Genomic DNA, 26685 nt, shown 5'->3' with positions numbered 1-26685 from the left:
ATAAGAGCAAGAAGTGATAGGACAAGGAGACTTTAAGCCGAAATGATGTGTTTGGGTTGGATATTAGGGAGAAATTCTTCCCTGTGAGGGTGGTGAGTCTGTGGCACAGGTTGTCCAGAGCAGCTGTAGCTGCCCCATCCCTGGAAAAGTCCAAAGCCAGGTTGGCTTTGGACGAGTATTGTCGCAGGAGAATTGAGCCAGCTGCCTGAGTAAAGTGACTTCTGAGCCCTCATTTATATGTATTTTTTTTCTGGGTGTCCTTCCGTGGGACTCTTGGTTGGGTGGTCTCGTTGAGCACCTGTGTGATTGCTTTGGAGGCGTCAGAAGTGGGACACAAACCTTGTTGGTAAAATTATACAGCAACTGTTCTATTCACATCTGGAAAATCTGAATGCAGCAGTCCTCCTGTAGGGCTACAATCCGATACTTTTATATCCTGGGATATGGGGGGTGGTTCTAGGTGTGTTTATTCTAATTCTTGCTTGAGATCTGCACCCCAAGAGTGCCCAGTACCATCTCCTGATGCAGCATCTGTGCAGACAAGACATCCTGCAACCTTTCCCTTTATCACGCTGATTTCTTGGGAAGTGATGGGAAGCTCAACTACCACGCTGGTACCTCTGGACTGTCCTTGTGGGGCAGGACCTCCTGGGTCCTTGCAGCTCCTGCCGGTCTCCTTTGGTCTTGTTCCTGAGCACAGAAGAACCATTTGGCCTGCAAGGGTTGAGAAGCATCCATGTTTTGTCCCCTTTAGACTGAGTTATCAGCTTTTAAAAAATAATTAATCATGCTTTGGCTCTTCATTTTGGTAATCTCTGTAGGACACCAGTTTGAATTAACAAATATATCTGAGGTCAGGTTGGACTTCAGTGATCCTCGTGGGTCCCTTCCAACTTAGATTATTTAAGATAATCTAGATCAACTTGAAAAGAGGTAAAAGAAAGGAGAATTTTATTAAAATGCTACAAGACTTTCTTCTTCTCTTGGCACCTTTCATTGGCCCCTTTGTATTTTTTTGTCTGGCTTTTCTGTAGTACTTGATAAATGTATGAAGTGAGGAAAAAACCAAACCTACACTTCACAGGGGCTTTAAAGGTGGGATGTGATTTCCTTACAGTTTCCACTTGATGTGCTGGTGTAGTTGGAGTGGCTTTGGTTACTGCATGTGGTGTCAGTCCTGATAACTCCAGTGGATCATGGAATTACAGACTGGTTTGGGTTGGAAGGCACCTTAAAGCTCAGCTGGATCCACCCACAGCCACGGGGAGGGACACTTCCCACTAGACAGGTTGCTCCAAGTCCCTTCCAACCAGAATGGGACAAGTAGCAACAGTGGTTGGGCAGCACTTACATTTCTTCATGACATCAGGGCTTTTTTATCAGAAAATTGTAAAGAAAATGATAAAGTTTTCATATAGCTGTTAAATTCCACGACACCAAGAAAGTTCTGGACATTGGCCCTGTTGTACCTTTCTCACCTGGTATTTTAAAATAATGATTTTTATTTCATGTATCTCTTCTCTTCCCCAGGTAAGAAACCAAAAACAACCTGCCTCTATTGAATTCTCAAGAACACAGTCGACCCTTTGGTACATTATCAAGATGCATTAGAAAACTGGATCTGGTGCCAAAAGAACTCCATGAGTTTCCATGACTCTCTTGAACTCCAACACCGATACTTTTGGATATAAATTTCTGTTCTAAGGAGAAGAGTGTGTACTCCAACACCTTTCTGCCAGCTTGCTGGCAGAGGTATTTCACTAAGATCATGGACCATCCTAATAGGGATAAGGATGAGAGGCAGCGGACGACAAAAGGAATGCCGGGAAGGAGTGGGCACGGTTCTCGGCCAAGCTCGTCAGCGTCTTCTGGCGTTCTTATGGTGGGACCCAACTTCAGAGTGGGCAAGAAGATTGGGTGTGGGAACTTTGGAGAACTCAGACTAGGTAAGAAGCAAGCATTTTAGTGGGCCTGCATTATGCAAATTAGCATTTCACCACTGGAATATACATACATAAAAACTTACCTTGGCTCGGGAAATGCGTGCGCTGTCTTGTTTCCCAAGTGTTGAGCTGCCTTATCCAAAGCTTCTGACTCAGAAGATGTAACTCTTAGCATGATTTTGATTTGCATAAAGTCAAAGGGAATACACTGGAGAGGCCAAAGATGCAAATTTTGAACAATCCCAACAAATGACGACTGTTCACAGCACTGAATGTCTTGCCTAAGGTGAAAAAAAAAATCTTAACTGTGAATTGTTAAATCTTGCTCTCAATTTTTTGTTCATAAGCTAGGACACCCATTTAAAGGGATGGGTGAGACTCTTTCTCAGCACTCAATCTCAATTCCATGTCCTTCTCTAACCTCACTGCCCTAATTTCAGCCCCATCACTCTCTCCCTGCTCTGTCTATGTGTTGGACTTGCTGGCGAGGAGCAGGATGTGCCAAGTGGCCATCTGGCTCCCTCAGCCAGCCCGGCATTTGTTCATGGTCTGTTGGTTTCCTAACCACATCTTGCAGCTGGTTGCCCAAAACAGATGGTTCCACTGATGCATTGTTTGTTTAGGACTACTTCAGAGACCAATGCAGAGCACTGCACTGGGCTCTTAAGTCATCCTAAAAAAACAATGGTTGTGTTTTAAATGAGATGGGTGAAGCAGCTGGTGTTGCTTCAATAACTCAAGGGTCATAACACTACTGATAGTGTCTTTGCAGATTCCTGCTCAGAATCTGTCCTCTTAAATGAATCTGTGTGATTTCCCACTCTGAGGCTGGGTTATTGCATCAATACATGTGCTGCTGTTCCATGGTGTGAAGATCAACCAGCTCACTTCTGGTGTGTCTCAGTAAATGGGTATTTTGGTTTCTGCATTGCATCAGAGGAGTTTTATTGATTCATCTGACTAGAGATAACACTCCTAAGGTGGAGAGAAACCAAGGGCAAGGGTGGAAACTCCCACCTTCCTGCACATGAGTATAATTGGCAGCTAGGGATAAATTTGGATCCTTACTGTGACATAACATTAATTGCTCTGTTGGATTCTCAATGCCCCCCGAGCAAACGTCACAATCCCCAGGGAGAAGTTGAATTGCTTTGTAATCCAAGCTCTGCTCTGAGGTTTAGCAGCTGTAGTGGATCCCTCTGGATATATGGCTCTTGAGTTTATTCAGCTGGTGCCCAATTCACAGAATCACAGACTAGTTTGGCTTGAAAGGCACCTTAAAACTCATCCCATTCCACCTCTGCCATGGTCAGGGACACCTCCCACTAGCCCAGGTTGCTCCAAGCCCCGACCAGCCTGACCTTGGATACTTCCAGGGATCCAGAGGTAACCACAGCTGCTCTCCCTACCCTAACAGGGAGGAATTTCTTCCCAATTTCCCATCTAACCCTGCCCTCTGGCAGTGGGAAGACATTGCCCCTGCCTGTCCTGTCCCTCCAGGCCCTTGTCCCCAGTCCCTCTCCAGCTCTCCTGGAGCCCCTTTAGACACCGGAGGGAGCCCCAGAATCTCCCTGGAGCCTTCTCCAGGCAGCAGCTCTGCAGGTGGGGTCTCACCTGAGTGGGGCAGAGGGGCAGAGTCCCCCCTGCCCTGCCGCCCACACTGCAGGGAGGGAGCTCCTGTTTCCAGGATTCTTTTTCACATTTCTCAACATTTTAGTGATACTGAGTTTGTGACTCATGTAAAGTTTCATGGACTTCACAGAAGAGATTTCACTTCTGAAAAAGTCAGTTTACAGAGAAATTCAGTTTTAAATTGCAACACCTGTTAATTGAGTGTTTCTTTTTTTTTAATAATACATGTATTGTTAATTCTAGTTTACTAAAAATTTAGGCAATGAGCCGCATGTACTGATAACAATTTGTTGTAAGGTTCTTACAGAAGCTGTATTTCTCTCTTTTTTTCATTTCTCTTGCTTTTTTTCCAGCCACTATCACTTTAAGAGTTCGTGTTTGCTCAAATAGCAGCTATTTCTCTTGCACAGCCCATGGTAATTATCGCTGGGGGGAAGGAGAAGCAGCAGCTGAAATCCGAGCACACAAGTCTCTGATAACAGTTTTGTCCTGCAAAGATGAATGATGTGCCCTCTGCTTTTTGCCTATTTTTTACATGGTTTCAGAGCAGTTAAGTACCAATATCACAGGCAGAACAAAGTCACACACTGATAAGCAAAGGGAAAATAGGCTTTTCCAATTCCCTGAAGAATTTCTCTTTTTCGAGGTGTTGTATTTTCAGTTTAAGCTGCTCTTGTTTGATTCTTCAAAAAGGAGATGGCACTTAGCTAATGAAGCTGTTTGCTGTATCTATCCAGCTCACTGCTCAGGGTTGATTTTTCTTCCTGAAAATACAGATCAGCCAAGGATAGATGTAAAGCTGAACATGAAACTTAGCATTTGATAGGACAGGGGAAATGGCCACAAGTCGTACCAGGGAGGGTGAGGCTGGATATTAGAAAAAAATCCTCACTGAAAGGGTGGATGAGCATTGGAACATTCTTCTCAGGGAAGCATTGAAGTCACCATCCCTGGAAGTGTTCAGAAAAGGAGGAGATGTACCACTGCACAATGTGGTTTACCGAGAATGGTGGGACTTGTTCAAATGTTGGCCTTGATGATCCTGGACGTCTTTTACAAAATTAATGATTGTGTGATCTGGCCCAAATAAAACACTGAAATGGGGTAAAGCAGTGGCTGTTTCTTCAGACAGGCTGCAGAGTAAAGAGTCTTAAAGAGCTTTGGTTTCCAAAGTGGCTCAGTGTACTAGCAGGAATATAGTGACAGTCCCCATGCCCTGCATGGATTCGAGGGTTCATGGGGGTTTGATCCATTGTATAGAGTGCTGTGATCAGCCACACCATCCAAGCTTTGGGTAGATCCCCAAAATCTCTCTTCTGGCTTGCTCCAGACAGAGATCTCCCCCTTGGTTTTGCTGTCACTCTGTCCAAGCTGCAATGGTTTACTCTCCCTCCTCCTCCCAGGTTGCACAGAGGAGCAAAGGCTCACAGGAGACAGAGACCTGCCCACTGAAACAAGCCCTGAGCAGGAGCTGCACCTTCCCTTAGCACAACCAAAGATCTGTAGCACAGTGAGGAGATGTAACTGTGCTGGCAAAAGCCTTTCAAGTTGAGGCAATGCTTTTTATGGAGCAGTAAGTCCATGCCTCAGTTTTGGGTAGTTCCACTGACAATTATGGAATACGTATTCCAAAGGAGAAGGGATGCATTACATCACCAGCATTCATGTGGGAAACTTCCCCAAGAGGATTTCTCAAGGCCTTGGCAGTGGGATGTGGTGAATGTATGGATGGATTTGAGACAGCAGAGAAGCCCAAAATGATCCATCTCCAAAGTGATGCAATCTGCACAGGCACCAGATCATTGGGTACTTGGGCCATGCCTGATTTGCTGTCCCTTCTACAGCAGGTCTGAAACTAGCAACTCCTGGTGTAGGTGCTTCCCAGGACCTACTGCTCTGCCCTCCACATCTGACATTATTCCAGTCAAATCATGACTTGTTATTTTGGAATTACAGCCCCGGTATCCGATGCTATTATCATATTTAAGTATTTATTTTGCTGGTTTATTTGTTTTGAAGCAGATTTCCTGGCTTCAGACTGCAGCCTGGTAGGCAGCTGGGTGATTCTCACTTTTGGGAGCACCTTCCCAGTTCCACTGGAACTGCTCTAACCTGGCAACCTACAAAGAAGCAGCATTTCTGCTGGTTTGGGGCCTGCTGCTCTTCTAACATTTTTTCTAGTTTCAAGCAGGGTGAAAAACTGTTAACCACCATTTTAAAATTATACCTGAACACTGTTTTGAAAACACCAGATAATGTTTCAATTAGAGCAAAAAGATCTAAGTTCCAGTCTATAGCTCTGGGGCCCCCAACAGCAGAGGGACATTGAGCTGCTGGAACAAGTCCAGAGGAGGCCATGGAGATGCTCTGATGGTGCAGCCCCTCTGCTCTGGAGCCAGCTGGGAGAGCTGGGGGTGCTCACCTGGACAAGAGAGGAATCCAGGGAGATTTTGGGGCCCCTTCCAGTGCCTGAAGGGGCTCCAGGAGAGCTGGAAAGGGACTGGGGACAAGGGCCTGGCATGCCACAGTAAGGGGGAGTGGCTTCCCACTGCCAGAATGGAATATTGGGAACAAATACTTTCTTCTGAGGGTGATGAGCCTCTGGCACAGGTTGCTCAGAACAGCTGTGTCTGCCTCTGGACACCTGAAAGTGTGCAAGGCCAGGCTGGTCAGGGCTTGGAGCAACCTGGGCTAGTGGGAGTTGTCCCTGCCCATGGCAGAGGTGGAATGAGATGGGCTTTAAGGGCCCTTCCAACCCAAACCATTCTGGCATTTCAATTCGAGGAGGGGAAGAGGCAGTTTCAGGGAGCAGGATAAAGCTGGAGCTGCCAATGGGGCTTATTTGCTGGTAATGCAGAGCAAATAATCCAAGTGTATTTATGTTTCCTTCCCTTAATGTCCTCACGTCTTCTCCCCCCAGCTGGAGCCCTGGTCTGTCTCAGAGGATGGAGGGGTTTATCTGCCACCTGCTTTTCTGTGGATTTGGCCTGTGAGCTCTTTCAATGCTTTCTGGTGTTGGCAGGTTCCTGATGAAACTGCAAAATCTCCTTTCTACTCTTAGTTTCCAAACTGGGCATAATATTATGTCTTTTTCTAAAAGATGGAAAGAAATACATGGAAACCCACCCTGTGTGTCAGGGGTTTATGCTGGGGCTCAGCTTTCATCTCTGCTGGCAGAAAACACCTCCTCTGAGGATATTTAACCTCACATTTAAATCCCTGTCCTGTGCATCACCAGGTACCCAAACAGGTTGGAGCTGTGATGTCTTCTATTACTGAGGGATGTTAAAAAATCTTCTTGGTGCAGACTGGGCCTGGGAACACCCAGTCACAGATTTAGAGGCCAGAAGTATCCTGAGTGATAGAGCAGGGAAAGCATCAAAAGAAGTTAAATGCAGAAAACATGAAACTGTTGTAAACTAAATTTCCCCTGATACGTCAGGATTTAAAGATGACTGTGTGTCTTCTCCCATGTTCATAATGTCTTTAATTTTATTGAGTCTCCCTGTGCTGTTGTATCCTGTGCTGAGGAGGACATGGAAGGTTTTTTAATGCTGTCATGTGGATATGGAAGAGCTACTCCAGCTCCTACCTGCTCTGAATGATGTCACTCCATGTGCTGGGCTTTCTCAAGAGCTGGGCTGTCCAAGCATCAATATCCATTACAGGAATTAGAAAATAAATGAGTAAGAGAGCTGAGCAAAGCTGATGCTACAAATAAGCCCTGATAAATTCCATCCTGGATTGCTCCTGAATTTTGGAGTTGCTCAGTAAAAGCATGACTTGTGCTCTGACACTGATGACAAAGATCGACGTTTCCTTAAATAAATCCACAGGGAGTTTTTGTGGTGGGGGCTTCCTTCCTCCAAGGGGACGGTGGGACGGGGACAGAGGGGTCCAGGGACTGCCCAAGCATCGTTCCCTGTGATATCTCTTCCAGGAGAGTTTGCTGTCAGGCATGAGCCAGGTGGAGGGGGGGGGATTGCTCAAATTCCCTGGCAGGGGAAGCAGAGGACGTTGAGTGATACGATAAGTGGCAGTGTCAGAACACAGGGAGAGATGCTCCATGACATGGAGCTGTGCATCACTGCCTCAGATCACTGAGGAGGCCCAGGGCTTGTTTCAAACACCAGACAGGCTCCTGGAGGAAAATTCCCCTCCAGCTGTAGCACACATGGGTCTCAGCTCTGGTTCAGTGCACCTGGATTTGAGCTTGGCTTGTTGTGCTCATCTCACGCTCCTGCCCTTCCTGCTTCCCAGGGCATGATCAGCCTGGTGAAACTCCCTGCACATCCCAGGATGAAATTGTTCAGTGTCCAGCAGATCCAAGACAATTCCAAAAGCAATGACATTCTGACTCTTCATTTTTTTGTTCTCCAGACTTTTTTGGCATCGTGGATAATGAAGCCTAGTTTGTCTGGGATACCTCCTTTAACACGTGCATGGAGCAAAAGTGCTGCATAAAATACAATTGCCTTGTGCTGAGTGGAAAGTGTTATTTGCCTGCCCTGCTAAACTGCTGCAAGCTGTTCATTATTTTGATTATTTTCAGGCTTATGCTTTGTTAAAAGCAGGATCTTCGGGGGAATTGGGGAAACAGCCCTTTGGCATCAGTGTCATTATTTCTCATTGTGCCTCAAGCTGCAAGTGTTGAATGTGGAACTAAAAGATTTTTTTCCTTCTCCCTTTGCAGGTAAAAATCTCTACACCAATGAATATGTAGCGATCAAACTGGTAAGTAGTAGCTTCAAGTGTCTTGTACTTCATCTTAAAAATTCAAACCAAAAGCAAGTTTTTCAATTTGGGCTCAGTGCTGCTCCTACCCTCAGCTCGGAATGACTTGTTAAAACTAAGCTAAGTTCTTAAAAGCACTAAAAGCAGAGAGAAAAACCATCCTTCCACCTGCTGAAGGTTTTTGGATCCTAAAGGATCTGTATCTGTCTTAGAGCAGTGAGAGTTCCTCTGCCCAAGTCCCAGTGAAGGGCACTGGTAGTGGGTTTGCACCTCCTGCTGCTCCATGGCTCAAACCTTTCCATTCAGGACTCCATGAATTCTCCAGCTGTCAGAATGTTTGGTTAGGAGCATGGCACTGTGCAGCCTGGTGGACCATGTTTTTAGAGTCAAGAGGCAGGAAAGAGGGTGTTCCTTTGGTTAAAATTTCCTGGAGGAGCAGAGTACAGTTGGGTCTGGTGTGATACTGAGAGACTGCAGGTGCAACAGGCACAACAAGATCCAATTTGGTGAAGGCCAGTCCTTCCTCTGGCTGCCTCCTTGGGTGGCAGAGAAGATACAGTCTCATCATCTCTGGAATGGGGAACTCCCTAACTTGTAGCTCTTCTGCATTTATAAACTCACAGCCTAGTAGTTTGTGTTTAGGCCTTAACTTTTCCTATTGTAAACAAATTAGTCCCTTGGTGTTTCAGATTCCATGTCTTCACCTGATATGCTGAATTCTCATGAGAACATTTTTAAACATAATCCAAGCCCTAAAATCTGAAGTTAAAGTTGTGGTGTGACACTGCAGCAATCCCCCCAGTTTGCCCAGTTGATGCTATCTGGCAGAATGACAGAATGAACCACTCTGGTGACTGGAAATCAGGTTGGACTTGGTGCTTTAATTGTGATCACGTTTGAGTGCCTCAGATCCCATATCTCTGGCATTCCCATAATGCTGTCTAGTAGATGAAAAATAATTACAGCTTTGCAGGAGGGACTTGTTCTCACGCCTGTTGGCAAATGTGAGAAGATGTTCCCTAAAGTAAATAAATAAATGCCTTCAGAGGAATTCAGGAACATAGTATCCCAGATGGGTTTGGGTATCCTGGAAGGGATCTTAAAGTTCATCTCATTCCACCCCCTGCTATGGTGGAACATCAAGGACACTTCCCACTATCCCAGGTTGCTCCAAGCCCTGTCCAGCCTGGCTTTGGACTCTTCCAGGGATGGGGCAGCCACAGTTGCTCTGGGCAACCTGTGCCAAAGGCTCACCACCCTCACAGAAAATTATTTCTTCCCAATATCCCATCTAACCCTGCCTTCTGGCAGTGGGAAGCCATTCCCCCTTGTTGTGGCACTCCAGACCCTTGTCTCTGTCCCTCTCCAGCTCTCCTGAAGCCCCTTTGGGACCTGGCAGGGGCTCTGAGCTCTCCCTGGAGCCTTCTCTCCTCCAGGTGAACACCCCCAGCTCTCCCAGACTGGCTTCACAGGAGATGCCCTTGATATAGATGCACATCAGAAAGAAGAATTGTTGCTTTTAGGCCATAGAAAATGTGCTGTGTACACAAACAAAGTGTTTTATTGAAGCAATAATGCTTCTAATTTGCTTCCACAGATAATCCCACAAAATTGTTGCATTGGAAACCATAAGTTGAAACACAGCTGTACTAGTCCAAAGGGTGTTTTTTTATCTCAGAAGAGTGGCTGCAGTGACACCTCTCAGTAACCTGAAGCTTTTCCATATGGCAGGACTCAGTGGCATTGCCTCATGGCTGCCTCAATCTGACCTGTTTTTCTGGTCACATTCTTTCTTCATTTTTCTTACTACTTTTTTTCCTCCAAATAACTGAGTGTTAAAGCAGTTACACTGTACCACTCTCCAGTTTCATTTGCCCTGTTGTGATCCAGGCTTCAAAATCTCAGGTCCTTCTTGCGTGAGGGACTGGAATTGCCATCCAGTGGCCATCCAGGTGTCCATATATATGCTCTCTTTTGGAGAAGTTTAAGGAGGGAGCAGTAGGAGAAATGGGGGTTTCTTGGTCTCCTAATCTTAGACAAAATTCCACAGGAATAAGAATGACTCATCTCCTCAGCAGCAAATACACTTCACTTACATGTGGACTGAACTTCTGTTTTCTTTGTCCTTCAAATAATTTGTGGATTAGTGGTGGAGTAGCTGTAAGATGTACTTAGAGGCAATATTTTCTTTTATCTTCATTGTTGGACCAAGTCAAAGCACTGCTCCAAGTCCTTCAAGCTGTGAGATCCTCTTCTGCCACTGCAGCCCTGCTGTCTCAGCTATTCCTGCCTCCTATAACAATGTTAGAGCTGGGAAATGAAGGAATTGTGTGATGGATACCAAGAGCCCATCAGAAAGTGCTGTGAAATTCCATGCTAATGCCTCATGGTTTCCTTTGTGGGACTGAGGCTACACCTTGGAAAACTGCTGGCAGTGGAGATTGGTCCTTGTGTTGATTGGTGTGGTGTCACCATGTGGCTTCTGGTCCTGCTCTTCAGCTGACTTACCTGGGATGGGGCATCTGGTTTATTCTTCTGAGGGTTTTCAAAGCTCGCTGCCCACATTAGGAATTTCTTCCCTGGGAGAAGCCAGCCTGGTGCCATCCAGCTGCACTCAGAGCACAAGTACCAGGCCATCCCCTCGCAGCAATGACAACGCCATTGGTTCGAGCTGTGGATTTTCTCTGTTAGGCAGTAGCAATTCAGTTATTTTTACTGCAAACACAAAATCTGCCATCATCCCTAAGCCCTTGGCCTACAGGACAACCATCTGTGCTGGTATGATCTTCTCAGAAGCTGCCATGACTCTGGCAAGTGTCCAGAGCTCTGGCTCCAGCAGCTCCAGATGCAGAAGCAGCTCAGGGCTGCCTCCTGATTTTGTCACGAGCAGCATCATGTCCTGCTGCATCAGTCCTACCCCTTTACATGTTTGGATAAAAAACTACACCCTGAAACATGCCATGTTCCTGTTGCCCTGAATCCCTGTGCTCTGCAGGTGTCTGTAGACCCTCAAGCCACCAACAATTACCTTAATTTAAATGTGACTTATATAACAAACTTGTTTGTGTGTTGCTTTGTGTTTGCCTTCGGTGCAGGTTCAGTTTTTCCTCCAGAATATTTTTTTCACATTGTTTGATGAGTATTTGGTCATTTTAGCTTTAAAACATCATGAATTTGGTGACCTTGGAGGCCTTTTCCCACCTCAATGATTCTGTGATTAAGCTGAGAAGTAACCAGGAACATTCATTCCCCTTCCTGGGAAATGGATGGGATGACTTGAGCTGATGAGGAACAGCTTGGCTACAAGTCAGATTGCCTGAATTCCTGTACAGAATTCCTTCTCCACACTTAGAAAGAAGCCTTGACTATGGAGTTCACAGCCAGTGTGAACATCAGTCTTACAGTGCAGGCAAGAGGTCAACAAAAATTGAGGCCAGTATTAACTCCTATCTCCAGGCTGCCTGGGCAGTTGGTAAACCCACATCCATGCCTATCCCAAGTGCACAGTTTTATTGCAGATGTAATTACTCCAGTCTCTTAATCCTCTCCATATTAACTTTATATTTTTAGAACCTCTGTAATCTTGCACGTTAATGCCTTAATGGATTGTAGGCATTAAGTCTTGTATGTAAAATGCAGATGAGTAACAGTTAATGAATGGGATGGTTTGGGTGCATTGCAGACTTACAATTTTATTATTTTGCATTTTGTGGATAAAAATAGAATATTATTGAGTGTTTCAAGATGTTTGACTGACAGCTGCCACAAGGAGGGGGCGACTTCCTCCTTTTTCCCAACTGTCTGGCTGCACTGTGGTGCTTGCTCTGAGCAGCTGTGGTCTGATGTAAAACACACTCGTGTGACCCAACGTTTTTCAGAAATACAGGCTGGAGACCAGCAAAAGTGCTGTGAGCAGTCACAGTGCCCACAGAGTGAGCTGGGGCTTGAGCTTTTGCAACCTTGACTTCCCTCTGCCAATGTCCAGGGTTGTTCTTCAAGGACCAGGAGCTCTATAAGGATCCTTGAATTTCACTGCAATGAATGAGCTTTGTATTTAAATGAGAACATTATTTCTCCTCCAGAGAGCAAATCTTACTGGTTTTTGTTCTTTTCTTATTTAAATGACATTTAATGGTGAAGTCTGTTGTTAGAATTTCAATTTGGGGTGTTTTAATTATGCACAAATCTTCAGGTAGAGGACAGAACTTCTTTTAGTCAAACTGATTTTAACCAATTTATTTATTTCTGTTCTAGGAACCAATTAAATCCCGGGCACCACAGCTTCATTTAGAATACAGGTTTTATAAACAACTTGGAAGTGCAGGTGAGTAAACCTATCTTAAGCTTATCAAAAGTTTTATTAAATTTCTTAAATAAAGAGGTTTCTTTTTAAATCAAACACCACCATAGTATTTGTTGTGTAACTCTGACTTGAACTTAGGGATCTGGGCCAATTCCTTTTAGCCTCACACAAGTTTTGGAAGCGATTTGGTGAGAATTGGACCATAATGATGATATTGTGCAATTGTGTGGACCTAAAATGTCGAGTTTGTGTGGATTTGCTGATATGGAAATACCCCTATAAGTGTGTTTGCAAAACATAGGAATTGTCAATGGATGGAGAGTTATTTGTGTATAGAACAACACCCCTTAAGTTGGTGATCTAAAGTCTTTAAACCTAGGAAATGGTTTTCATTTTTACTTGTTAAATCATAAGAATGTCCACAAGCCCCATGGCTCCTCTGTGCAATCATGGTCTACAGCAAATAGGAGAAAAATAGAGCAGGGTCAGCCAAAGGTGGAATTTTTTATACATTTTTTCTGGCAGTCTCTGATTTCCCTGATACAGAGCTTGAGTTGTGTCTAATAGTGTTTGGATTTTTCTTCCCTGAATTTATGGTTGTTTTTTATGTCTGAAGAGCCTTTAGCATGTGCTGTTTCCTATGCCAAGGATTTCCACAGCCCCGTGCAGGGTGTTCCACTGCTCAAGGAAGTCTCTGTGAAGCAACAACCTTCTCTGCTCCTTCTGTGCCTTGATCATATATTGACTTCAGGTTTTGACAAGTTTCTTACAGTACTGTAGTTTTTTTATAATTCTGATTTTATTTTTCCTGTTTTCCCTGAATGGACCCAGCTTCCACTTGCAGAGGAGGTCTGATGGACATCCAGAAATACTTTGGTAATAATATAGTACCAAAATACTAAGTTAAACTTCCTGCTGGAGTTCTGTTGGTGCTTGTGATTTCTGGGATACCCCAGCCCACACGTCTTGTGACACATGAGTGAATCCCAGTCTGCTTTTTCTACACCACTTGGCTTCCTTCCACTCTTTAAAGATGTTATTATGGAATTATAAAACTGATCAAAATTTGAAGGAATGGCTTTATTTGGGTCAGATTAAGTATTTTTAGGTTTTCCCCTGTTCCTAAAGAATTTAAGCTTTCCATCCTGTAATACTTACCCACTCAGAGCATTCATGGAATGGTTTGGGTTGGAAAGGACCTTAAAACCCATCTCATTTCCCCCCCTGCCACGGGCAGGGACACCTCCCACTATTCCAGGTAGCTCCAAGCCCCTTCCAGCCTGGCCTTGGATCTTTCCAGGGATGGAGCAGCCACAGCTGCTCTGGGCACCCTGCACCAGGGCCTCACCACCCTCATGGGGAGGAATTCCTTCCTAGTCTTGAATTTGCTGTCTGGAGCATTTGTCAAGGGACTGTTGGGAAGGCTCCTGAGCAACCTGACTCTGTTTCTCTCTCTGTGGTCCCACGGGTGTTGCTCTGCTGTGTTGTTGGATGTCTTTAGAAGTTCTTGTGCTACAGTTTTGCTAAAACTATTGGAAATTGGCCAAGTCTTGAGTGGAGGATGTGAACTACAATTCTGGTCTCACCATGAAACCTGGAAACCAAGCAAAACAAATTTTGGTGGAGTCAAGCTGCCAGGAGCAGGGAGGCTTGACTTGGGAGGAGTGTCTGGCTGGAAAAACAGATAAATAAGTGCCAGCACTGGGGTAGTAGAGGAGTTTGTTCTCAGTGACATTGCTAGTGCCAGGCTCCCCATCACGGTCATTGCCATGGAGTGCTCAAACAGCCAGGCTTGAACTTTCAATAGGGATGTCTGGTTACTTGGAATTGTCCTACACTTGCCAAACGAAGACTAGAAGTGTCCGAACACATGGTGTGCATGACTCAGAGAAAGCAACAGTAGCGTTGCATGTGACATTCTGCTCAATAAATTAGCCAATTAATCCTGCCAAGTGACGTGTATGCTGCAGCTCCCACCATCAGCTGAAGGCAGGAGAGCAGAGGGAGCCTGGTTGTGACACCACGGGAGCCACCTCGTCCCCTCAGCGCCTCAGCGTTCAACTGTGTGTGCAGCCAGATGGTCCCAGTGAGCTCTGAGATACCAGAATTGTCATCACCTGCAGCTTTGGGAGAAAAATGGGGGATTTTTTCCTAATCAGAAGAGTTTTTATGGTGATTTCCTGTTGGATATTCAGAATAAACATTTTTAAATGTGTTACTCTTGGGTAGTAGTCAGAGGAAAACTTAGGCTGGAAGGGACTGACCTGCTTGGCCAGTGCCTGAAGGGATATATGTGGGTATCAATAACCTGCTTCACTTGACATCATCAAAAACTAGTGAAAATAGTCTTTTTTTCCCCTTTTTCTAAGCTATTCAGTCAAGTTTTGCATTTTCCTTGGTGCAGTTGGACAGAGTAGCAAATAGCTCAGTAATTCAGAAGCTAAATCCTGAGATGAGCTTCCATGTGAGATGTTTCCACATGAACAGAGGATGTGATAACTGCCTCTTCCTTAGCAGTGACTCTGTGGCTCCCTGTGCCACGTGCTCCATGAGCTTCCATGTTCCAAGACTTCCTGACAGGGCACCGAAGTTGCATCTGTTCCCTCCCAGCAGCGCCAGTTCTCTGCCTGCCACGTGGCTTGGATGAGGATCCCTAGTCAGCTTGGATTAGCAAAGGAGCAGACTGGATTTTATGTGTCTCAGACATCTTAAGATGCTTCACACTAGATTAAGTGATGGAGCAGGGAGAAGTTTGTCAAAGGGATCTAAACTGTAGGGATGTGGCTCCTCTTGGTGCTTCTCAGAACTGCTCAGTAGTGGTGGATGGATCCAATGGATTCAGAGAAAGTCCTGAGTCAGGAGTAACCAACTAACAGATGTCTCTGATGTGCTGCTTTGGGTATTTGATGCTGTCTCTGCTGTTTTAGGGAAGCTAACAGATCCCCTGTAATTCCCTTCCTCTAACTGGAGGAATGTTTGCACATAGAAAAGGATTTTCATGATTCTTCTTTGAACATTTCTCCCCGCAGAAGTCGAGCAAGGCCCTGCTGCACAGTGACCATCTGCTAGCTTCTTCCTTCTCACTGTGGAATTAAATATCTAATAACCTAAAATAGTGTCTGAGCACTTTACCTTCATGTGAGCAGCAAAACAAAACAGCAAAGCATGGGCACGGAGTCAGAGACCTGATGGTCAATCCATAGGGTGTCTCAGAAAAGGACATCTTTCCTTTAGCAAATGTAATTCATTTAGGTTTTAGGTAGTCTGGACTATGATCCATTTGCTCACCACGGTAATTGAAGTAGTTTTAATCATCTCTGTGCAAACTAGTTGAATTGCTCTCATCAGTCCTCTAGTGCCAGTGTTGTACTGAACTGTTTAATGATTGGTTTTTGTCCTAAAAGCCACATTGTTCCAGCATCCTGACTGGAGTCAGGATCATTCAAGTCTCCAACATGTTTCTGGTACTGGATAAATCATTTGAGCATGTTATTTGTCCTCTGTACTTGAAGTTTGTGGAATAAACTGAGTTATTTGTCCATGGTCAAACAGACCCAGCTCCTGGAATGGTTCAACTTCCTGGGCAGTTACCAAAGGACAAAGCTTTGGCCAGCAGCATCCCAGGACCCTCCTGCTTGGTTTGGGATGAATAAAAGCAACTGCTTTTCCCATGGCTTGCAGGAGTCCTGCAGCAGCTGGGTCCTGCTGGTGGCACACCATGGTCTCAGTGATTCCACTGGCTGTGTCCTGTGGGCTCTGTCTGCCTGTGGACAACAGAAATGGTCTTTTTGTTTTGAGGCTGGTTCCAGATTAGACGAATCTAATCTTCTTTTCAGAAGCTTGTGGAGCAAGTCCAGAGGAGGGCACAAAAAATGTTTCAGGGGTTGGGGTCCCTCTGCTCTGGAGCCAGGCTGGGAGAGCTGGGGGGGCTCACCTGGAGAAGAGAAGGCTCCAGGGAGAGCTCAGAGCCCCTGCCAGGGCCTGGAGGGGCTCCAGGAGAGCTGGAGAGGGTTTGGTACAAGGGCCTGGAGGGACAGGACAAGGAGAAACACTTTCCCATTGCCAGAGGGCAGGGTTAGATGGGATATTGGGAAGGAATTTTTGGCAGTGAGGGTGGTGAGGCCCTGGAAAAGGTTGCTCCATCCCTGAAAGTATCCAAGGTCAGGTTAGATGTGGCTTGGAGCAACCTGGTCTAGTGGAAGGTGTCCCTGCCACTGAGGGGGTAAAATGAAATGGACTTTAAGGTGCCTTCCAACCCAAACTGTTCTGGGATTTATTAGCACATTTCAAAGCACCTCTGGCATCTCTCCCTGTTGAGGCTGTATGGAATGCCTTCCCTGTAAGCATCACCTCTGGAAGGTAAAATGGAGCACTGTGTGCTTCTGGGTTTCTTCTGGCTGCATGGAGCTGATGCTCGAGTTTCCACATAGTGACAGCTTCTGCCTGTGCACATCGTGTGCAGAAGTCATGCATTTTTGATTCAGTAGTAGTTTATTTTTATATCAGCTGGCAGATGAGTCACACCTTCCCCCACCCCTGACAGGCCCACCTTGGCACATGTGATTCATTCAGACACGTGGCACCTGCACTGGGTTCTGTGCCGTGGCTCTGGAGCCACTGGTCATTCCCAGCATGGGCAGGTAACACTGGCAAGTGGATGTGGGACGTCACAAGCCTCCATGGTGCCGTGGTGGGAAGCAGAAGAGGAGTCTGATACGCTGGAGAATCCCAGGAAACCGAGATCTCTGCTGTCCCCAGCCCACGCAGTGGATGAGTCACAGTGTAGGAGCAGAACACTCTGAGTCAGGGAGGGCTATGTCAGTACATATAGAATATTGACGGATTCTGTGGTTTTGTTTTAATTCCTGCTCTGTAAACAAGATCACCTCTAATGAAGTATGGAGTCTGTGTGTTTACTTCGGGATCTCTCTGTGTTGCACAACTCTCCAGAGCGAAGCAGTCTGTTTACTTGTCAGGAGGTAGGACTGAGGGAAATGAAGGTGTTATAAATAACCAATCCTTTGCATAGTCTAGTCAATATTTGCATATATATTCCTCAGTGTGGCTGAGCTGTCTGCTATCCATGCTGTTTATGGAGTCCTCCTGTCAGGATTGCTGGTATTGGGCACCTTTCTCTGTGTTGCTCTTGCTTTACCCACACACACTTTGTATGTATCGGTGTGCTTTATGAAGAAATTCTTTCCATGCCAGTTGCACAATGCTGCCATTCACATGGCAATTACGGGTCATTTCGGTAAAGCTCCTTATAGGGTGGATGTAAACAAGTTGCCGTGGTGGAGCTGCCAACACCACAATTTTATGGGGAGGTCGTTGTGCACAACTCTCTTCCCCAAGGGAGCAGGAATAACTCCAGGCCATGTGAGGGAGGGTTAGTGCAAGTGGTCCCCACCCTTGTTTAATTAAAAGTGGGAACATACCCATTAACAGTGGCCACAGTCACTGTAATCTTCAGAATTCCCACTCATATTTGCCACCTGGATGGAAACATTGCTGTGGCCAGGAGCTGAGCCGGGTCACCCCTCAGCAGGGGGCTGCTGGGTGGGGATGATCAAAAAATCATTGAGTGGTTTGGATTGGAAGAGACCTTAAAGCTCATCTTGTGGCCATATGGGAACACCTTCCACTAGACCAGCTTGCTCAGAACTCTGTCCAACCTGGCCTTGAACACATCCAAGGATTACCCTCTGCACCCCAAAGTCAGTTTGGACTCGTGTGGAGCAACACGTGGCTGTCACCTGGGGTATTTTGTGTCCTACTTATTGTATGGGTTTGTTCATATCTGTCACACCACAACGTTCTGGATGAGCACTGCGGCCTCCTTTGAAGTACTGGAAATATTTTATATTGCCAGTGTTCAGTGACTATAAGTATTTAATAAGTGACTCATCTGTGCAAGGTGATACAAAACTTTCATCTCTTTACAAGGAAAACAGCTTTGGGGCACGTCTCACGTCTGTCATTCCCCGCCTCAGATGCCTGCAGTAGACCTGAAGGTTTTTAGATGTTTGGGTTCATATTCTACCAGCCATGAAAAACATCTCCATTCTCAAATCCTGCGCAGAAATGTGCCCTTGGCCAGAGGTGGGAGATATTAAAGAATGGAGATACGGTTTCATTCTACTGAAAATGGGTTTTTTAGGCAAAAATTTGAGACCCTAACGCTGAGCTGCACATTAAGGAATGGTGATCAGCAGCTTCATTGTAAAGTCAGGGTAGTCCAAGAGCTTGAACTTGAGGGATTCTAGACTTCCAAGCTTTTGAATTGCAGAATGAAATGTAGTGGATTACTGTAAAGTGCTCAGTTAGACCCTCCTGCTTTCAGAGCTGGCTTGCTGTTGATCTCCAGAGAATTATGTTTCACTATTTAAAAATACATGGCTTTTCTTTCATGTGGCCATTCCCTTGTTAGGAAGGGCTTCCTGAATGTGCACTTTTCAGCATCTCAGCATCAGAAGTTTTGACTTCCTTGGGCTAAATTTAGGTTTTGTCAATTGGAAGGTATCAGATGCTTTTAAAGCAAGGCCATTAATATTTGAATATGAGATTAAGGCAGTTTCCTTTTTATGTTCCGAAAAGTCCTCGTGCATCTTGTACTCTTCCGGTATTTGTGGCACTAATCACAAATCAAACACCAGCAACTCCAGGCAGCACGTGAAGGGGAGCAGTAGGATGCTGGGAAGATGGAAAATGCCTTTCCTGGAGACACTTTTCCTTGAAGCCTGACATGGCCATAAGCCTGTAGCATCTGGACTCATCCAGGTCATCCCAGATGCCTCACTGGGTTCTCCTCATGGTCAGCAATGTCCATTGAGAGCAGGTTGTGGGCTGTGGGATGTGCTTCTGCTCTGAGGATCCAGCAGGACTCCAGGAGAGGGACAGACATTTAATCATTAAGGTCTCTGGGCTGCTTCTGGTACCTTCTAGTAGACCCTGAGCTGAAATATGTCTTGCTGGTTATCAGCCCAGACTGTGCTTGGAAACTGGAGTTCCTCAGTCATCAGAGTGGGGAGGTGAAGACCACAGAACCACAGACTGGATTGGTTTGGGAGGGACCTTAATGCTCATCTCATTCCATTCCCTGCCATGGGCAGGGGCACTTCCACTATCCCAGGCTGCTCCAAGCCCTGTCCAACCTGGACTTGAAAAGCTCCAGGGATGGGGAGTCCACTTGATACATGATGTTTGAAGATAAACTTTGGAATTTATATTTACATGGAATGAAAAACCCAGTTTGGCAATGAGGGCCAGGATAATTAACAAGGATTAGGAGCTTGTTGTCTGTTCTGCTCATCTCCCTTTCCTATCCCTTCTGTGAACATTCTTCAAGCCATGGGGATGCTGAACTTAAAAACTAATTGAGGTCTAATACTATGAAATTAGTTTTGAGAGGGTCTGCTGTGTCAGGTGTTGAGCACTGCCTTGATCCAAAGCTCTTTCCCCTTTGGAAGGTGGGTGCCAGATTTATTTGGATCCCTTCCAGTGCAGCAGAGGCATACTACACACACTGGGGATTTCTAAGGTGAAACACTGAGCTGTGCCAGGGAAGTCCTGTTGTGGAGGGCTGCCCACCTCCCAGACAGGCTTTCCAATGGGTTTAGAATTTGTGTTCTGGAGCTGTGCCCTGCCTGCTATTGAAAAACCTCCTCTCATTGCTAAAAGATAAGCCTCAGGATCTGCCTGAGTGTGATGGGTCGGGCTGGAATTTTGAAGTTTTGCAATAATTTTTCTGTCTGAAAGTTCCTACCCTCTCCTACTAGACTCTCTTAAGGTGAAACAGAGATGATATCTGGAGGTAGGATCTGATTTAGCACTTCTGAACTCCTGTTGGCAGCAGGTTCTCCTGCAATTAGAGGGAGTGGGAGGTTTTCCCTTAGGCTGGAAGGACCGTGTGGGTAACACTTTCCTACTCATGTGAAAAATTGCTTTTTCCCTCCAATCCTCCAGTAGTGATGGGACGGATGGATGCCAATCTCTTGGTTTGTTGTGGAGAGTTTACGTGCATTTGGTTCTTATCCATCACTTTCTGCTTTGATGCTGCTGCAGGGGCAAACCTGCAAAAATCCACCCTCCCAGTGGGACCAGTACTGGGGGCCTGAGTTGCACCCACAGCTTTGCAGGAAGATCCCAGCACAGTTCTTGGGTGACACATAGGGATGTGCTGCCAGAAATGGCACCAGATTGTCCCACCACAGTCTGGTGGGAATCAGGCCTTCAGCTGCCTGAGCAAGGCCGAGCATCATCTTCCTCCTGAGCACCCAAAGGTGTGTGCCCAGTACCACTGTCTGCTTTGTACAGCTGGACCCAGCCCCTGATCCACCATCCAGTTAAAAATGCTGTTGGATCCACGACAAATCCTGCCTGTTATATGCCAGTTTGGCCTTATGTCACTGTGCTGTCCTGGTGACACTGACTGTGGCCACTGCTCAGAGCTGTGGCTGCCCAGCTCAGCCGGTCAGACCCTCCCTGCATTGTCATCGTGGAGGTGTCACCCCTGTGTGCAGCTGGGGAGGAAGCAGGGAGAAGCTCTGCCTCCAGCCAAACATCTATGGAGATGAGCTGAGGAAGAGCAGGAGCCACTTGGGACTCGGTGTGATCAAACCAGAATGTTCTCTGGGCAGCAGAGGAGCAATTCAGCACAAGCAGTTTGTTTTTGCTGCTTTCATGGCATTTTTCATCTGCCCAGAAGTAGCTTCTTCACTGGCTCTGCTTCTGGAGTTAAATTTGAGTGCTGCTGAGCAACCAAGAACTCTTGTTGTTGATTTTTGTTGAGATTATACCTGTAATGTCATAACATCACTTCATGTGCATAACATTGCTGAGGGGCACTTCTGATCTCTGCTCTGTGACCAGGATCACCACCTGAGGGAATAGTTGGAGCTGTATTAGGGAGGTTTAGGTTGGATATGGGAAAAGGTTCTTCCTCAGAGGGTGGTGGGGCACTGAAGAGGCTCCCCAGGGAATGGTCACAGCCCCAGAGCTGCCACAGCTCAGGGAGTGTTTGGACAATGCTCTCAGGCACAGGGTGGGATTGTTGGGGTGTCTGTGCAGGGACAGAAGTTGGACTTGTTGCTCCTTCTAAGTCCCTTCTAATGCACGATATTCCATGATTCTATGAACTTGTTCTCAAAAGAAAAGAAAGTTACCAAGGAACCCATTATTTCATCTCAACTCCCTCTCAGCAGGTAGGGCTGAGTAATTGCACAGCAGAGGAAAACTGATCAGGAGCAACTTCCAATTTCTCCTTGGATTTTTTTTTTAATTTTTTGGGGAGGGAATTTGAGTCTTTGTTGGTTTCTTTCTTTGTTTTTGGTTGGGTTTTTGTGGGTGTTTTTAAGCAGCAGAACCCAGTTGGCCACACAGGTGTGCTCTGGCAGAGCTCACATGGCTATGTGACCTGCAGTGGAGCAGAATCACAGAATTGTTTAGACTGGAAAAGAATCCCTCTCAAACCATCAAGTCCAACCATACCCCAGCACTGACAAGGCCACCATGAACCCCTCTTCACAAGTGCCACATCCACATGGCCCTTAAATTCCTCCAGGAATGTTATTGAGTGGCTCCACCACTGCCCTGGGCAGCTGTTCCAATGGTTTTCTTTCATATTTGTCCTTGCATTGCAGCTTTGTAGGAAAAGGTATTAAGGATAGAACTAAACTAGAACTTTTTTTGGGTGGTTTAAAAAACTTTTCTAAAATTATTTACTGGTTTTTTTTCCTTCTTTTAAGATGTTGTTCTATATGCCAGCTGCCATCCTTACTGGAGCAAGACAATGTGTTGGATATAAAATCCAACAGTAATGTGGAGATTTGAATGTAGTAATTTCCCCCAAGCCCTACAAATGTGATTCAGTCTTCTGAAACTTGCCAGAAAAACCCAATTTATTGTGCTGTGCTTTATTCTTTTGTGTTTGTCAAGAGCAGAAACAATTTCACTTGACTAATTTAATTGTTACAGCTAAAAAACTGCCTGTGAATGGGTGTTTCTGGGTAAATTTCCCAGATTTTGGAAGTTTTCCTGCATTTGGCCTTACCAGATAGGGCTGATTCTCCTCCCAAACTTTTTTTATCTTTATGAATACAAATATGAATGTCTCCTTGGTACCCCCTCCTCAAGTGCTTCTTGCTTTGTGGATGTGAAAAGTTGTTTAATTAAGAGAAGCCATGATGTCAGGAAACCAGCCTGTACCACTCAAGGAAGATGAAATGCCACCCTGTTCTAATAACACAGCGATCCTGAGATTTGTTTTTCTGCAGTTGAAGTAAAAATCAAATTGTTTGGATTTTTACCAGCATCAAGAACAAATATGTTCTTCCTTCTGTCCTTCCCCGGTCTGTTTTTCTCCTGTTTCTTTTCCTGTACCTTTTTCTTTTTGTAGATTCAAATACTACCAAAATGAAACAAAACACAGCAGGGTTTAAATACATCCTGCATATCCTGAGATAAGCTGGAATGAGGCCGGAGTCTTGGAGTCCACATGGAACTCCCTGGAGATGACAGTAGTCTCCTCACAGCTCATTCACAACTATTACATGCTTAGTGTTTTCTCTTTCTATTAAAAGCTCAGCTTTCTCTGCCATCATCAGGGGAGAAGGTGTTGATCCAATAGCTTCCTGTGGCTTTCCCGTCTCTGAAAGTGTTCCAGGCCAGGTTGGATGGGTCTTGGAGCAACCTGGTCTACCAGGAGCTGTCCCTGCAGCTTTGAGGTCCCTTCCAGCTTCTGATGTTCTCCTTTGAGTTATTTCCTCTTGAGTTCAGAGAGTGTTTGAGCTGCACCTTTTCCACGTCCAAGGCCAGGAGTAGGGCCTTGCCCTGCCTCTCCTCCTCACCCACCGATGGGCTAAAGCAGAAAGTCCTGCTGCAGAAATTCCGGCTAGGCAGTGGTGCAGGAGCATTCAGCATTTGCCAGGAGTGATTTATTGCCCAGACAAAGCAAGAAAAAGATGCTGTGAAAAGCTGGCAGCAGAGCAGAGTGTCTGGAGCAGCTGGAGCAAACAGAGCAGGAGGATTTTCAGGGACAGAAGATGTGCGAGGAGTCTGGACAGGTCTGGCTTCTCTTCACCTTGTTCAGGTGAATGAGAAAGAACTAAAGGTAAATTGTGGGCTCTCAAACCACAGTATCAAAGCTCAAGAGAGCGAGGAAACTATTCAGGAGCGTTACAGGCTGGGGGCACTCATAGCATGGTGGTCCTCTCTGTGGATCACTGTTGGAGCTGCCACGGTGCCGGCAGGAGTCCTCCAACCCAACTTCTCCATGTGGATGTTTCTGTCTGTGGTTGTTGGATTAGATCCCTGTTTTTAGGTTCTTTCCCTAATCTTATGCCAGTTCAAGGTTTGTGAAGCTGAGGAGAGGTTGGTGAGATTGTGGCAGACCTTTTTCACCACCTCTTTTTGCACCTGCAGGTGAGCAGGTGCTGAAGTCACAAATTGCATTTTGTGCTTGTTTTCCTTCACATCTCAACTGCTGTTATTCAGACAAGAGAAAACACTCAATCACCCAGAATCTCTGTTCTTCCCTGAGCTCCTCCAGGGAAGACTGAAGGTGAAGGACTGTATTTTAAAGCTTTTGCAGCTGTACTTTGAAGATGGATAGCTCTGAAAGGCATCCAATCAAATATATAAAAGACCCTTAGGACAAAGTTATTACCAGTAATAAGCCCAATCTCAACATTCTCTCCCATCTTTCTATTTTTGAAGCAGACTATTCCAAAATCTGAGGGGCAGAATGAGTCTTTTTACTTGCAGCTCACAGAAATAACCTGTTAACTAACATGCTCAGGTAGATTTACATGGGACATGTTTGAAGAGGTTAAAAGCTGAGATCTTGGCCCAGTCGATGTTGATCACAAATCTTCTCTTTCAGCCAGGATTTTATTCCAATTTGAAAATTAAGAGAAGGGTAGATCCTCATTAGTGTAATCAGCTTAAATGGGTTGACTACTCTAAAGCAATTTGTCTAATTTGTTTGGAACATGTTTAATTTTAGCTATAGATATTCAGCCCTCTCACAGTTGCTATTTATGGTGTTCATCTTGTAATTTTGTGTTCTGTGATTTGTAAAAATAAACTTTCTACTCTGAATGAGAATTTGTGACAATCTACGGCCCATTCATCAGAGCCTCTTTAAAACCACACAGAACTTTCTGTGCACTGATGCTTCTGGTGTGTGTCTGCATCTCTTTCAGTGAGAAAGAGTTCTTGCTGCCCACACAGAGCCTGGGTTTGCGTCAAGCATCAGCTTTTTGCTGGGCCTTGGATTCCTTCCCCCTCTGGGTGTGGAATTTGGGGCTCTTCAGGAGTGTCTTCCCTCTGCAATAGAGCTCAGTGTCAAAATCTGCATGAGGAGAGGGTCTGGATTCTTCTTTAATTCTTGATATTGAAGACATCAGCTTCTCTGTTTGGCTACACCTCATCAAAGGGCAGTGGAAAGCAACTCCCCATGGGAGCAAAAACCACAGGTGGTTCAGAAATTACTAATATTGATCACAAGGTCTGGATGTTTCCTGGTGATTTGCTGTATGGGGATGTTGCACTTGTCCTTCCATTGACGTAGATGCCACATGCAGCTTCCTGCACTTGCTCCCTCGTTCCTCCTTGGCTGTATTTTACTTGCTGTTGATGAAGTTTATTCATAGTCTCTCGTGATGCTTACACAGAGCCCCAGGCCAGGTGCTTTTCTGGAGCAGGTGGGTTTTGCTTCCTCTGCTCTCCATGCAGGGCAGGTGCTGCAAACTCTGATTTCCCTCGGGCATAACCTTAGATTGGCATCTCTACCCATCATTGGTTCATAACCAGTCCTGGAAATGGCTTTGGAATGTCTGTGTGCCTGAACTAATGTGGCTTTTCTTAGTATGTTGGGTGTCTGAGGAGTTTTGTGGCCATTAGTCATGCTGTAAAACCTATGGCAGCAAGATAACATTACTGGAATCATCCAGGGCGCTTGATCTGGTGATGGAAGTTTCTGAAAGGTGCTGCTCCAGCTTGGATGAAGCTCTCTGGAAGAGCAGTGATCCTGCTCTTTGTTACTGTTCCCATTCTTACGTTCAAGCTCAAGCCAAGTGGTTTTTGGGTTGGTCCAACATATTGCTCAGCCACAGAGCATGAGGAAGAATGGGAAAGTCCCTTTTGGTGGCAGCCCAGGAGCAGTGAGAGTTTAGCATCCCCAGAAAGCCAAGGCCAGTCTCGGGAGTGTGGGGGAATCAAAGTCTTGAATTTTTGGCTTTGATGTCTACATTTGCTCTCATTCCAGCAGTGATGCTTTAATCTACAAAATGCTTTGCTAGGTTTTCGCTGTGCTCAGCTTGAATTTCTTCCAAGACATCACTCTGCTGAAATAGCAGAATTTGCCTGTGGATTCCGGTGCAGCAATCAGTCTGTGTTTATTGGGGTGATAAACTTCCTGTGAGAGTGAGGGTGGAGTGGGCCCTTTTCCATGTGGCTGAGCCAAATCACTCAGCAGCGAGACCAAAGCCGTTAAGCAAATTGAGATGATTTCTGCTTGCAGCAGTCTCTGCTGTAATAAACTGGTTTGCTTGCAAAGAAGAACCTGCACATATCATGCCTATATTTTTTTCCCTTAGTGTATTGCTCTTGTTTGATACATGGAGAAATTCCTGGTTCTGATGTGATTTCATGCATTAATTGCATTAAACAGATCATGGTTTGTACTTCAAGTGTTGAGTTGTACCTTTGAATCCTCAGTATGAGACTCTGCTCTGCTGGTGGCTTTTCATCCCACAGTCTCTGAATTCAGAGCTGCTCACCTACAGCAGGACACCATGGTTTTGTGTGACCTTTCCAGCCCTCTCCCAATGCAATTACTTTCCATTAAAAACCTCAACTCCAACTGCCCAGGCAAGAAAGTCCTTTTTCTTCCATCAATCTCTTTAGCTGGCAACATCCTTCTTAAGTATTTACAGATCTGCTGGTGATATTTATGAGTTCCTGTGGTTCACTGTGAGTCCTGTGACAATGGACTCAGCACCAGGACACAATGCTTTTTGCTGAAATAGAGCCAAGCTACGTCATAAATTATGTAGATGGACTGTGACAAAA

The 26685-nt window shown here is 45.5% G+C and overlaps 1 protein-coding gene across 2 annotated transcripts in view; it reads left to right on the top strand.

The window, feature by feature from the left end:
* The window catches only part of CSNK1G1 (casein kinase 1 gamma 1), a 95607-nt gene that overhangs the window by 38895 nt on the left and 30027 nt on the right, over nucleotides 1–26685 (top strand). For both annotated transcript variants that reach the window (XM_030281858.4, XM_030281857.4), the window contains exons 3-5: nucleotides 1531–1946; nucleotides 8269–8309; nucleotides 12564–12633. In XM_030281858.4, the coding sequence (XP_030137718.1) occupies nucleotides 1769–1946; nucleotides 8269–8309; nucleotides 12564–12633 (289 nt within the window). In that variant the 5' untranslated portion in view covers nucleotides 1531–1768. The remainder of the gene's footprint in view (nucleotides 1–1530; nucleotides 1947–8268; nucleotides 8310–12563; nucleotides 12634–26685) is intronic.

Source organism: Taeniopygia guttata, chromosome 10 (assembly GCF_048771995.1).
Source record: "Taeniopygia guttata chromosome 10, bTaeGut7.mat, whole genome shotgun sequence".
Taxonomy (NCBI): Eukaryota; Metazoa; Chordata; class Aves; order Passeriformes; family Estrildidae; genus Taeniopygia; species Taeniopygia guttata.
Note: the sequence above shows the minus strand (reverse complement) of the source record. Positions and strands in the feature narration are given on the sequence as shown.